This window comes from Excalfactoria chinensis, chromosome 4 (assembly GCF_039878825.1).
Source record: "Excalfactoria chinensis isolate bCotChi1 chromosome 4, bCotChi1.hap2, whole genome shotgun sequence".
In the NCBI taxonomy this organism is placed as follows: domain Eukaryota; kingdom Metazoa; phylum Chordata; class Aves; order Galliformes; family Phasianidae; genus Excalfactoria; species Excalfactoria chinensis.
In genome coordinates this window covers 32,907,865-32,920,763 of record NC_092828.1, presented here as the reverse complement: position 1 = coordinate 32,920,763, position 12,899 = coordinate 32,907,865, and the positions used below count along the sequence as shown (strand labels likewise).

At 45.7% G+C, this 12,899-nt stretch overlaps 2 protein-coding genes across 5 annotated transcripts in view; both read right to left on the bottom strand.

The window, feature by feature from the left end:
- Nucleotides 1-12,899, bottom strand: part of LARP7 (La ribonucleoprotein 7, transcriptional regulator) — a 221,947-nt gene that overhangs the window by 73,432 nt on the left and 135,616 nt on the right. The window lies entirely within an intron of this gene.
- The window catches only part of ANK2 (ankyrin 2), a 328,177-nt gene that overhangs the window by 216,846 nt on the left and 98,432 nt on the right, over nt 1-12,899 (bottom strand). For 2 of the 4 annotated variants that reach the window (XM_072335029.1, XM_072335060.1), the window contains exon 1: nt 2,317-2,467. The exons of the other annotated variants lie outside the window; for them this stretch is intronic. In XM_072335029.1, coding sequence (XP_072191130.1) covers nt 2,317-2,397 — 81 coding nt within the window. In that variant the 5' untranslated portion in view covers nt 2,398-2,467. Of the gene's footprint in view, nt 1-2,316; nt 2,468-12,899 lie in introns of those variants that run through there. 4 annotated transcript variants of the gene reach the window in all.

The following is a 12,899-nucleotide window of genomic DNA, read 5'->3' as shown; positions in this document are numbered from 1 at the left end:
TCGTCGCAATATTTCAGATATACAGTGCAGAAGTACCTCAGCAAAACTGTACGTAACCCTACAGCTGGAGTCACAGACCTGCTAAGGGCAGCCCCACTGCTCACAAAGCCACAAACACCATTAAACAGGTGAAATGTATTTTTGGTGGGTGCTGAATTTCAGGAAAACAACAACTATTCAGTTTTTCCCAACACTGATGATGACATTTTTCAGACCTTGTCATTTTAAAGCATGGGCACATAAGAAAAAACATGGGCACTGCCAAAAATTAGAGAAAACCCTACATCACTGCCCAGCTGGGATGCTTTCCTGGAACATAAGACAACCTAGCTAAATCCTCTATCTGAGATGCGCTTCCCTCTGCCTCTCCCAATACATAGATCAAACTCGCCTAGCTCAATAAATATTTAATTATCTACACAAAAGGGATCAACTTCCACATAACAGATAGAGGGCACGTTGGATGGTGCAATGCAGTTCTGTTCAGCAAAAGTAGTTCAGGACCTGAAAACAGACTGCATTCCTCTCAAGTTTGGAGCTCTTGCACCCAGCACTTACATGCCTGCTCCAGAAAGAAATTATGCCTACCTAGTCCAAACGTGGCAGAGCTGAGTTCAAATGTGTGCTTTCTGATTCAGGCAAACAGCATCCATCTGGAGTTCCAGCACTCCGGGCTATTCCAGGATGCCTTTTCCTCAACGAAAACTACTGATTTGTAGGTTTTAATACAGTTATTCCTATAAATGGATGTTCCAGCCTGGAATGGTGTCTCTTCATCAAGGCACCAAGGGTCAAATTTCAGCAGATCTAAGCCACCACCAGACTGGATGCATCAGTACCTACTGCATCACTGTCAATGGTTCTAAAAGATAACTTTGAAAAGACTCAAAAGCACTAATTACAGCTTTTTGGTGAATGGAGCTGCATCAGCTGCTGGAAGATTCTGAATATGAAGGCTCTGCATAAGAGGTGCTTTCCTAGCATCCTTTGGCAGCAGAGCACTGTATTCTTGTGTTGCAATCTTGAAAGACTCTCAGCCGCTTCACTTAGAAACAATAGCAAAACAATCATGGTAACATAAAGAGATGAAACATCCACACTGGTTTCTTAGATCTTCAAAATCTCCCCACCAACATGAGGAGGCTCCCAGGTCACCTAACAGCCAAACACACACTCTGGCTATTGCACCCGATCGTCAGATTTCTGCTCCCTCTTATGGACATATGCACCCCACAAACAAACCCCTCTGATTCCACCTCTACCATTCAGTAGTACATGAAGCAGACGTATCCCCGCTACTCTGTTGTGCTTATATTTAAAGCCAAGATGCTATATAAAATCCCCCGCTGTGTGGAGATCCAGGCAATACTCCAAACACAGTGGGGTGGGGTGAGGACGTTTTTGTTCAATCTCTTGCTTAGACTGGTTTGTCTCACATCCTTACAGTTACACAGAATCCTTCCTCCGTGACAAAACAGGGCCTGAATGTCACCCACCACAAACCAGCTTTCCCTTACCAGGTCAAAACCCTTGCAAAAGTCCCCAAGGAAGTGCCTGTTTGCAGCTCCAGCTATTTCCCATTCGTCCGGATCTATCTTGCCTACACATAATGTGGGATAAAATGTCAATTCTACCAAGGGGGGGATTGAAGAATTCACCAGTGAACACACTTTGCATGAATCGCATCCTTCCTTGCACCAAAGTGGTTCCACACCCTGCACACAGCCCCACACACCTCTGTGTGGTAACACAAGCTTTACCTTCCTACGACTGAAGGAATGGGTAAAAATAACCCAAAACAGTTTGGCCATAATTATGCAGAACACCTGCCATCTTTCCTCTTACAGGGGACAGAAAAGCCACACGGCCGCCACACAAACAGCTGCCTCCTCTTGGAGCCGTTAATAGAAGCTGCCCCAAAGCACGGGGCTGAAGGCACTGCGCGCCCCACAGCTCGCAAAGCATCCCTCGCTGGGCGCCTGCAACGGCGCAGCAGGTGCCCGTCTGTCTGGGTGTGGCCGCACACTTCGCTTCTCCCCGCTCCCTCCTCGCCAGCACCGCCGAACGCCTACAGCCGCTACAAAAGCGCGCCGCGCATCCCCGTCTGATCTCTTGTAACCCGATCTAAGGAAACACCTGCGGAAAAGCAACCCACGGCCTCACGGACCCGAGCAGCGCTGCAAGAAAAGAAGAGCGCGAGGAGAGCCGGCACCGCCGCAGGTAAGCGGCACCACGCGCTCTCCTCCCAGCTCGGGGCGACGCCCGCCTGCCGGGCACACAGCGCGGACCCGGAGCCTCCCGCCCGCCCCGCGCTACCTTTTTGGGCCGCTTCCTACGCTGGCTGCCGCCGCTGCTCCTGTCGCCGCCGTCGCTCCGCGGGGCCGCCTCCTCGCTCATGCTGCCGCGCGGCTTTGCGCTCCCGGCCGGCCAGCCGCGCTCCCGCAGAGCAAGGCGCGCTCCCGACGCCGCCCAGCCCCTGCCGGGGGCGGCACCGCGGGGCAGGGCCGGGGGCGGGCGCAGGCGGTAGCGGCGTTGCCGAGCTCGGTGGCCTCGTCGGGTGGTAGGGCGGCCGCGTGCGTGGAAACGCGTGCAGGAGCGCCCTGCTTCCCCTTCGTCCCGGTGCACGTGTCAGCAAGGGAATCCAGAGCTGCTGCTCCTGCCCTTTCTCCCCCAGCACACACAGCTAAGCCCCGCGCCGGTAGCCGCGTATTCTCATTAAGATGTGACCCCTCCCTGCTTTAAGGCAGACTGTCAAATTACGTAGCAACGCACACGCTCTGCGTTTTGCCTTTATGAAAATGTTTCTTAGAAAACTGAAGAGAGAGAGAAAAAAAAAGAGAGATTCCCGAACAGTCCAAGCCCACACGGTGCTCCTGCAAGAGGGTACAGCACAGTAGTGTACAGAGGCCAAAGAACACCATGCTTCACGCAGCCCAAGGCAGCATCTGGCCCTTGCTCCCTAAGCCCGCTTTTTAACTCTATGCTTATAGATAAAAGGAAAAGAAGGCAGCAGCAAAACTGCAAAAGGACTCTGTGACGTCCAGAAGAAGGAGCAGATGTTTCTGAGAGACCTTTATGATTGAGGGCTTGATTTCTAGTGAAAGCACAAAGTCCCTGGTAGTCAGAAGGTCAGTGCCCAGAGGAGGTAGTCCTGGCCAAGTGCAAGCTATGAAGCATAAGGAAGCAGCACAAAGAACACATTTGGAAGAGTTCCAGTCTCAATGTGGAAATTTGCTAGTTCTGCATTCTCCATTGTCACAGAAGTCCATGAAAATACAGGGGGAACAGCCTAAAGCTAGATGGCAAAAAGAAGTACAATCTTTCCTATTAAGAAATCAGCTGTAATTACCCGCATTTCTCACCTGATGCGTTTTTGGGTTGTTTTTGTTTGCTTCATATATACGCATACAGACAGCAGTAACACCACCATACCATGTAACATTGAGTGTACAGTACGACAGTACCTACAGACCTGGAAAAATGCACTATGACCTGTACATCCAATGCTTATCAACAATAGCCACAGAAGCAGCACAACCTCATGGAAGGCTGACATGCTCATTAATCTCAGCTGCTGTTATCTTATGTTGTTTAAAGACCCATATTTGTTACAGATGCATGGAGGTGAGGCCTCTTAATGCACGCAACACCTGGACCACAAGGACAAGAGATAATGGCCTCAAGCTGGGCCAGGAGAGGCTCAGGTTCTCTGAAAAAATGATGAGGCATCTGAACAGGCTGCCAAGGGAGGTGATAGAGTCACTGTCCCCAGTGGTGCTCAGGAAAAGGGTAGACATAGTACTAAGGGACATGATTTAATGGACATAGTGGTGATTGGATGGTTGTGCTGTGAGGTCTTTTCCAACCATAATAATTTTATCATTCTGTGATCACATTCCAATGAGCAACTTTCTGGGTTAACATTGTACACTTATCTCCCTTCCAGTTATCTCCCTTCATACAACTCTGATGGAGGATTCCACCCTTGCTTAGATTTGTTTCACAGAAGTGGAAAGAAATTACACACCAAAAGTATGAAACAAGTCCTGCAAAGTCTTTCAGCAATGTGCTGGCTTGCACCCACAAGCACTGCCAGAAGCCACTTATCCTACAAGAGCAGTAACAGCAGCAGCTTAAATGAGTCCCATTAATCTACTGAGTGCAGTCAGCCAAAATGACTTCCTTTCTGAGCTTTGTTTGGGTGCTTTCCAGACTCAGGACCCTCACTCCCAATCACTTGGCCGAGTTTGCCATAGCCAGAGAAGAATGCCATCTCTACTGCATTGGCAGAATACACCAGCCTCTGCCCAGCTGTGATGCTGCTGCCACTGCATAAGCTGTCAGGCTCAGAGCGCACCATTGCTATGTGCTCACTGGCTTCCACTTATCTCTCACAGAAACCCCAATTAAATAGTCAGAACTTTGTTTTTCCAGAGTACTACTTTATGATAGCATTCCCAGATACTTCCACAATTTAAAAATAATATTAATCCCATAAGGGTAGATCTATTAACTCAGCAGAAGATGTGAAATTTATGGTGCCTGAAATCCCACCATTACAACAACAAAAATCAGGAAATTCTAGTTAAATGAGGATCTCTCTCTATGGCTTCACCTTACTTCATATAAATAAATGTCAGAAAGTCAATATGCTTCCATGTTTCTACATTGCACATTGTGGAAACTGAAGATTCAGGAAGAGGATCTTATTAATGTGTACAAATGTGATGGGAGAGTACAGACAACAGAGCCAAATTCCTCTTAGTGATGCCCAGCAAAATGACAAAAAAGCAGTGATCACAAAGTGAAAACATTTAAACACCAAACTTTTTAAGTCCAGAAACTGAACTTTCCATGTTTTGCAATACTTAAAGCTTGACATTGAGCAACTTGCTCTAGCTGACCCTGACTTGAACTGAGGACTGGATCAGATAATATCCAGAGGTCCCTTCCCCACCTGTGTTTTCTATTGTCCTACAAAAGCAAAGCCTTCATGCTACAGCTGTATGAAGTATGCGCTGGTTTTAGTATTTGTTAAAGGTATTAAAAGTACTTCTATGTTCAAGATGAATAATTGCAAATATTCAATTTTTTTTTAATGGTGACACCTGTACTTTATCAGTTGCATCCATGTTCAGCACTTAAAAAAATATCTCAAACACCACATACAGTAAGTGCTCTGTACATACTGCCACGGATGATCAGCTGGGATTTTATTGACTTGCCACTACAGGGGGTTTCTGCTGGTTACCTTCAGCTGAACCCTCAGCTCCCATCTGTCCCACTCTGATAAGAGAAAAACAAAAGACCCAGACTTGGGTGACAAACGTCTACGGTTCAGCAACAAACCAAAGCGTAATGGAAAAGAGTTAAAAAGTTTGCATTGATTTCATTATGCCAAAAAGTCTGAAACAATTATCTTTTCATTTCACCATAAAAAATAGAAATAATTCAAGTTAAATAACAAATCACTGAAATAAGGATTTTTACAAGCTTGTATAACTTTTCCCTACTTCTTTCCTCCTTGAATACAGCATAAACAAAATCAATAGCAGAGAAATAAAGGTGCAGGAAAGAAAAAAAACAGTCTAGGGAAAATAAAGTTACCCTGGCTCAACAGATAATTAAATTATAGAATAGCTTGGAAGGGACCTCAAAGATCATCTAGTTACAGCCCTTCTGCCATGGGCAGGTTGCCAACAAGAATTTATTCCTATTATTTTTATTATTCCTATTTATTATAAAAAACATTACTTTATTATTATTATTATTATTATTTGACAGGCACTTTTGTGATTGTTTGTTTGTTTGTTTGTTTTTCCCTTCCTGCGGTTTCCTCTCTGCAAAAATACTAAGTGAAATCCTGCCTTTAATAATGACAAGAGGAGTTTCATTGTTCACTTTATCCAGACCAGCCAACCACTGCTGGTTTAAATACAAAAGGTTCTCCCACTAATATATAATGATCACAGTTATCCAATGAGCAAGAAGACTTCTAGTACACAAAACTTGATTCAGACATCACAGAAAATTCCATTATGGACGTAATCCCTTCATGCAATTTTGCGCTTTTTGGTATAAGAGAAATTCACCATCTGACAGAGATGAAAGGGGTGGAACAACAAAAAATCCTGTAGCTTTTGAATTCATAAAAAGTTCCTTTCATTTTCCCCAGCATATCTTCCAGTCAGAACTAGAATCGCCTTTCCAAAGATCTAGACTAGGAAAGCAATAGCTGAACAGTTAGTTGTTGGTGACCACTGATGGCATTTACTGAACAGATTAACTGTACAGCCACAAGCACAAATACCTGAGCATGTCTGAAGGATGCAAAACAACAGATGATGCAAGAGGACTTTGAAACAAAGATCTCAGGTGCAGTACAGGCAGGGGACTGACCTGCTGAGAATCCTGGCTGGAAAACTCCTCTGAAGGACCTAAGTTCTAAGTTCCTCTCATTCCATTTGTTACTCCAAGCAGAACACTGAATACAGTCTTACTTTGCCCTTATGCCTAGTGGAGAATGGGACCGGGGAAATGAAAAACAAAGCTCAGGAAAAGCTCGAGTGCTAACCCAAACTATAACTCAAAAAATACCCCTAGTGTGTTTGTTTTCTTCAGCAATGTAAACAATTAAATGGATAAATAAAACAGTGATCAAAAAGGTGAGACAGTGTTCATTTCTAGCACTTCAGATTATATTTCTTAATAAATGCTTTCCTCCTGCCTTTTGAAGATTTCAGCTTTTACATGTGTCATACATTTACATTAAGGTAATCCATTAATCTAGTCCTAAAAAAAGTAATAAGAATGCTAAAACTTGGTGTCTAAAAATACAAAGCAATATTTCTTTAATCTGGATTTATCTTGCACAGCTATGACTGATCCAGTAATAGCTCTTCTCAGGATATTAAGTCAGCCTGCTCAGAGCTAAGAAACACGAAGCCATCTCCCAAGAAAACCCACCTGATGTGCACTCCCGTTCTTTTGACAAATGAAGCTCGAAAAGAGAAAGCAAAAACGAAAGAAAACCCCAGGTGCATTTCTCTCCCTGCTTTGTGGTTCAGCACCGACGGCCGTGGACAGCAGCGGGAGCCCGGCGCGCTGCCTCCCAGCCGCTCAGGAGCCCCAGCTCCACGCTCAGCACACCATGAGCACGGCAAATGGTCTGGTGGCAAGCACACTAGGGTGGCTCTTTGTCCCAGGTGAGCGCCTGCTGCTGGCAGCGATCTCAAAACGGACGCGGTATCTCTGTGGTTCTGGGGTAAGGCAACAGCACACCGGTATCCTGTTACCACAGGCCAAACAAACCATAGCTGATAATGCATGGTAACTTGGGGTCCTTGTGGGTTCCTTCCAACTCAGGATATTCTATGATGAAAAATGCATATTGTGGAAGAGGTCCCTTCAAAATACAAATATTTCCAAACTGTGATAATTTCAAGTTTCAGTTTGAGGTACAATCAACAATTCATATGCGTAGGAAAATCTATATACAAATCACATGACTATTCCTTATTCCCTCTAACCTCTGATTTAGCAGAGGGTTGTTAGAGTTAGGGAACTATGGTTAGGCTGTGGTTGGACTTGACGATCTTCAAGGTCTTTTTCAACCTGGGTAATTCTATGATTCTGTGACTCTAGGGGAAAAAAAAGTCATTCCATGGGAGTTGAAAGGAGCTATCAATATTTAAGATTTTTATAAATTGTGACTGTCTACTGGCTTTAAACACTGAGAAGAGTCAAATACAGTGCTCTACACTGAAATGAATCTGAGTATACACACTGGATATCGTATCCTTTTTTAGTAGAAATAGAATGTATTATTTATGCCAAGCCAACAGATTTACTAGATAAAACAATTGTCTAAAGAGAGAATTAACATTAAAGCAACTGGTTACTTTAATTAAACACTAAGTTACTTTTTCCTTCAGCACTGAAGCCTCCTGTTTGCTGGGATTATGTGAAATCTCTGGCATTAGCTGCGTTATCATTATCAGACAAGTTTTGCAGAGCTATAATTGTCCACATAGTCTGAAGAGCCCCACAAAATACGTACATGGCAGAGATCCACATACAAACCAATGGTCAAAATATGAACAAATGAACAAATGTCAGGTTGGGGAAAATAAATTTCTTTCAGCACTAGTAGTGCATTGTAGATCAAACAAATTAAAATCTATGAACGGAAGGCACCATTTTCTGCCCAGTGGGAGCTGCAAATTGATCGTCTGCATTATCCATCCATCTGGTAGTTACATTTAAGCGTATGTGACCTCACATAACACCTCTGTTCAGAAGACATCAAACTTAGGCAGGAGAAAAGGCTCTCAAGCACCATGCAATTACCATGCTGGTCACATGCTGCATGGCGATTGCTATAGAAACCAGACACTACAAGGGACACTCTCTAGCCAGAGGCGTTCCTCTCTGAAGCCTTGAATTTTTATGCTTTTGTTAATTGCTGATTTGTGTTTTATTTTGGGGTGAAGAAGTTGATTTGTGTGTGTGTGTTCATCTGGAAGGCAGAGGTTAAGTGAAATCTGCAATCAGCATCAGTGTTAAAAAAATAGAAGCAGTATTTTTATTACGCCATCACAGTATCTTATTTAATGTGCACAAACTGCAAGAGAAATGTATTGTGCTTTTCAACAAATTGTAACAAAAAAAAAATTTTTTTTGACAGATACTCGAATTTGCCTCTAAACTTGAAATTCTTATATACATATATATGTACACACCAGTAGTCACAATTGCTGTACACATCCCTCTCTCACAAGGTGCTCTTTCAATTTTTCTTGTTTAATATTTCAGTCAAGCTTCTGCTCCTTGAATTTATATTCTCTGTATCCACTCTTTCAAAGTAAACGATATAGTAATAATTCATGTAAAAGAGTTGAGCTATTAAAAGATGTCACATTCAAGTGCTTAGGATCAAAAAAGAACAGCAAGGTAACAAGAGTGCCATAACCTGGGGAGAGGAGGCAGGATGGAGCCTGGGAAGGGAACAAGAGAAGTAGATAAATTGTGCCATGACATGGAAAAGTGAAAAATTGGTGGAAGAGTCAGTACTTGCTAAAGCATACAGTCCTCCAAGACTGGAACTAAAAATCAAGATCTACAATCAGAAAACATTTTGAAACTCTTCTGCTAAACTGTGTGACAGCTCACATAGACAGCAAGAAGCTTGATTTACTGTGGAGACTAGCTTCAGAGCAGGTAAGACTGCACTGGACAAGGGATCTGGTGTAGAAAAAGTCAGCAGAAAAGCTCTTTTTTAAAGCTTTTTTGAAGACAGCAATGGTGCTGCACTTGTGCTGGGGAGCTGACAGCTTGTGGGCGGGCTCCTGAGTCAGTAGGGGTGGAGCTGGCACATTAGCAGCAGTTTAAACACCCTGTGAACATGTCATCACCTGCCCTTAAAGTTTGCACTCAACAATAAGGTAGGGATTCCATATGTGTGAGATGTGAGCAGGTAGATGAGCTGCTCAGCCTGGTGGTGGAGCTCAAGGAGGAGGTGCAGAGGCTAAGGACCATCAGGGAGTGTGAGGGAGATTGACTGGTGGAATGACTCTCTGGTGTCCTGGAAAGGAGGGGGCCAGGAAAATACCCCCAGAAAAGTGGTGGACCCCCTGCCCAGTCACAGGAGGACAGGCCTGACTGATGAGGAGGGTTGGTAGAGAGTCGCGACTCGGTGTCATGGGTGCTCCTCCTGCCTGCCTACCTTGTGCCCACCGCTCCCTCTAAGCAACAGGTTTCAGGTGCTGGAAATAGAAGCAGAGGTGAGTAGTGAAATGATGGAGGAACTACTTAAGAGGGAGCCTAAGGCAAGGCGGCCACCTGCATGCCTTGAGATTTTACTCTGCCAGGAAAGAAAGAAGGGTAGTCGTGGTGGGTGACTCTCTTCTCAGAGGAACTGAGGGCCCCATATGCAGACTGGACCCGTGCCACTGGGAAGCGTGCTGCCTTCCTGGGGCCCAAGTCAGGCCTGCATCTCAAGTATTGTGTTCAGTTTTGGGCTCCTCGCTACAAGAAGGACATTGAGGCTCTGGAACGTGTCCAGAGATGGGCAACAAAACTGGTGAGGGGGCTGGAGCACAAGTCTTATGAGGAGGGCTCAGGGAGCTGGGATTGTTTAGCCTGGAGAAGAGGAGGCTCCGGGGAGACCTCATTGCACTCTACAACTTCCTGAAGGGAAGAGGTTTAGATTGGATGAAAGAAAGAAATTTTTCTCTCAGAGAGTGGTCAGGCACTGGAATGGCAGCCCAGGGAGATGGTGGAGTCGCCATCCCTGGCAGTGTTCAAGAGTTGCCAGTCCTTACCCCGAAGTTATGGATCCGGCTTGCCGACTTCCCTTACCCACGTTGCTCCAACATGCCAGAGGCTGTTCACCTTGGAGACCTGCTGTGGATATGGGTACAGCGCATACCTGGATGAGGAGCTACAGGATATGATTTAGTGGCTTGTGGTAATGGGAGGGTGGTTGGACTAGATGATCTTGTAGGTCCTTTTCAACCTTGTGATTCTATGATTCTATGAAGCTACTGCCACTGTAAGAAGTGCCGGATGGTTTTTTACTGTTCCAGAATGTAATAGTGAATTGTCCCGTGTTCATTCCTGACTGTTCGCGGCTGGGCCAGATGCCAAGACAGTAGCAAGCGAGCACATGGCAAAATGGCAATTTATTCAAGTTTACACACCCTTATATAACCTTGGCACAGAGCCTTCTGGGTATGACCTTGGCACAGTGCCTTCTGGGTATAACCTTGGCACCGAGCCTTCTAGGTAATAGGCGTGGCTTATCACGCCCACATGATTGCGTCATGCATATTCATTAGGGAGGTGGAACCTTACCCGTAACAGCCCGAGTCCCCGTTACTCGCCTAATACACTACATTTCCCCCTCCCTATGATAAAGTGACTTTACCCGTAACAACCCGATCGCTTTTATTCTTCATTCTTCATTAGAGTCTCTCATACATTCGTTCTTGCTCGTGTTTCTCTTCGAAGATTCCCGTCACCATCCAAGATCTTTCTTGTTTATCGCAGAACTGCGAACAACCACTCTTTTCCCCCAGGTAACCCTTAAACGCAGAGTAATCCCATTCTGGGACCCCTATAAGGCATGTTTGAAAGGGTGAGGTAGCTGACTGTAATGCGAGACAAAATTCTGAAGTCCCTGTCTGATTAGCCCATGTAACCCAAAGGTTTCCTGGCTGTTTAAGCAAGTGAATGCCCCCCACTGGTGACCACAATAAACACAGGAGGTATATAGATGTAAACATAGTAATTCTCGTAGGCCGCAAAGATTCTTCGTCAGGTGATTCACGTCCCTTCTTCTTCTTTAGCATCCACAGGAGCGTCTTCCTGGATATCTTTTGTTCTCGGTTCTCCGGTCTCTCCAGGCATCCAATCGGCAAGTCCTATAAAGAAACACTCGGCTCTTGCTACTTCCTTAGCCTTCTTGTTTTGTTCAGCCAATTCTGGTTTAATTCGACGCGAGGGTACCCATTGAATATCCCCAGTCTCATTGCTCTTTACTGCTGCAAACCCCCTGCCCCACACTAATACAGTCCATCCTGATTCCCAGGACCCACTGTCACCTTTAACTTTTACCGGTGGGCCCTCCTGCAGGACCCTTGGTTGCCAATGTTTCTGGGTAGGGGTTCTCATGCTTTCTCCTCGCTCAAAATGATTCAAAGCATATAATACACGGGCTAAAATTTCACCCTGTTGTCCTACTGGGATTCTACCTGAGTACCCTTCCCCCTCCCCAAGCACACGAATCTTCTCTTTGAGGAGGCGGTTGGCTCTTTCCACAATAGCCTGGCCCTGGCTATTCCCTGGGATGCCTGTTGTATGTGTGATGTTCCAGCGAGCCAGCCACTCCTTGGTTGACCGTGATATAAAGCAAGACCCATTATCTGTCTTAATGTGGCGTGGCATCCCCATAGCAGCAATAGCTGTAGCCCAGTGATGTTGAGCTGCCGTCGAGTTAGCACGGCTATGTTGTGTGGCTACAATAACAGACGACGCAGTGTCAATTGTAACTGCTAGCCATTGGCGAGGGGCCATTCGTGGCTCTAGCGTAAAGTCCGTCTGCCAGATTTCTAACGGGGCAAGACCACGCGGGTTAACTCCAGCCCCCAGGGCTGGTGCAGTGTTACAGTGCGGACAAGTCTGGATGACCTCTCTTGCTGAGGTGATCGGAATAGAGCAAGCTCGAGCCAAAGCTCTGGCTCCCAGATGTAGAGCATCGTGAAGCTCCCGCGCTTCTCGAAGAGTAAGAATCTGACCTCCAGCCACCTTATCAGCTACATCATTGCCCGCAGTAAAGAAACCCGGCACATCAGAATGACTCCGGACATGGAGGATAGCTACAGGGGTTGTCCGAAGAGCTAGAGCATCCTCTAATAAGGTCGCTGCCCTAGTACTTGGCAATCCCTCTTTACCCATTCGTAATAGCAGCCTTGCCACGAAGGCAGAGTCTGTGACAATGTTACAGGAAACTGAGGGCAACAGACCCAGGGCCACGGCAACGGCCCTAGCCTCTAGCATCTGAACGCTTAGGGTAGGATCAGAGATAATCTTGCGGTCCCATGACCCGTCGGAGGTCTGCCAGACCACCACCCCTTGTCCCGTACTAGAGGAGGCATCAGTAAACAAAGTTGGACCCTCAACAGGAGTGTCTAGTACCCGCACCCGCAAAGAAATCTGAAGGGGTCGGGCCAAGTCAAAAATAGGCAGAGAGTCCGAATAACAAAACTTCCCTGAGAAATCATGCACAGCTAGAGAAACTTCATCAGGTAGAGGTTGAACAGTCCGAAAAATAGAAGGCAGATATATAACGTCTAAATCTTTACCAAAAGCTCTAACCGCAGCGAGACGCGCCTTTCGCA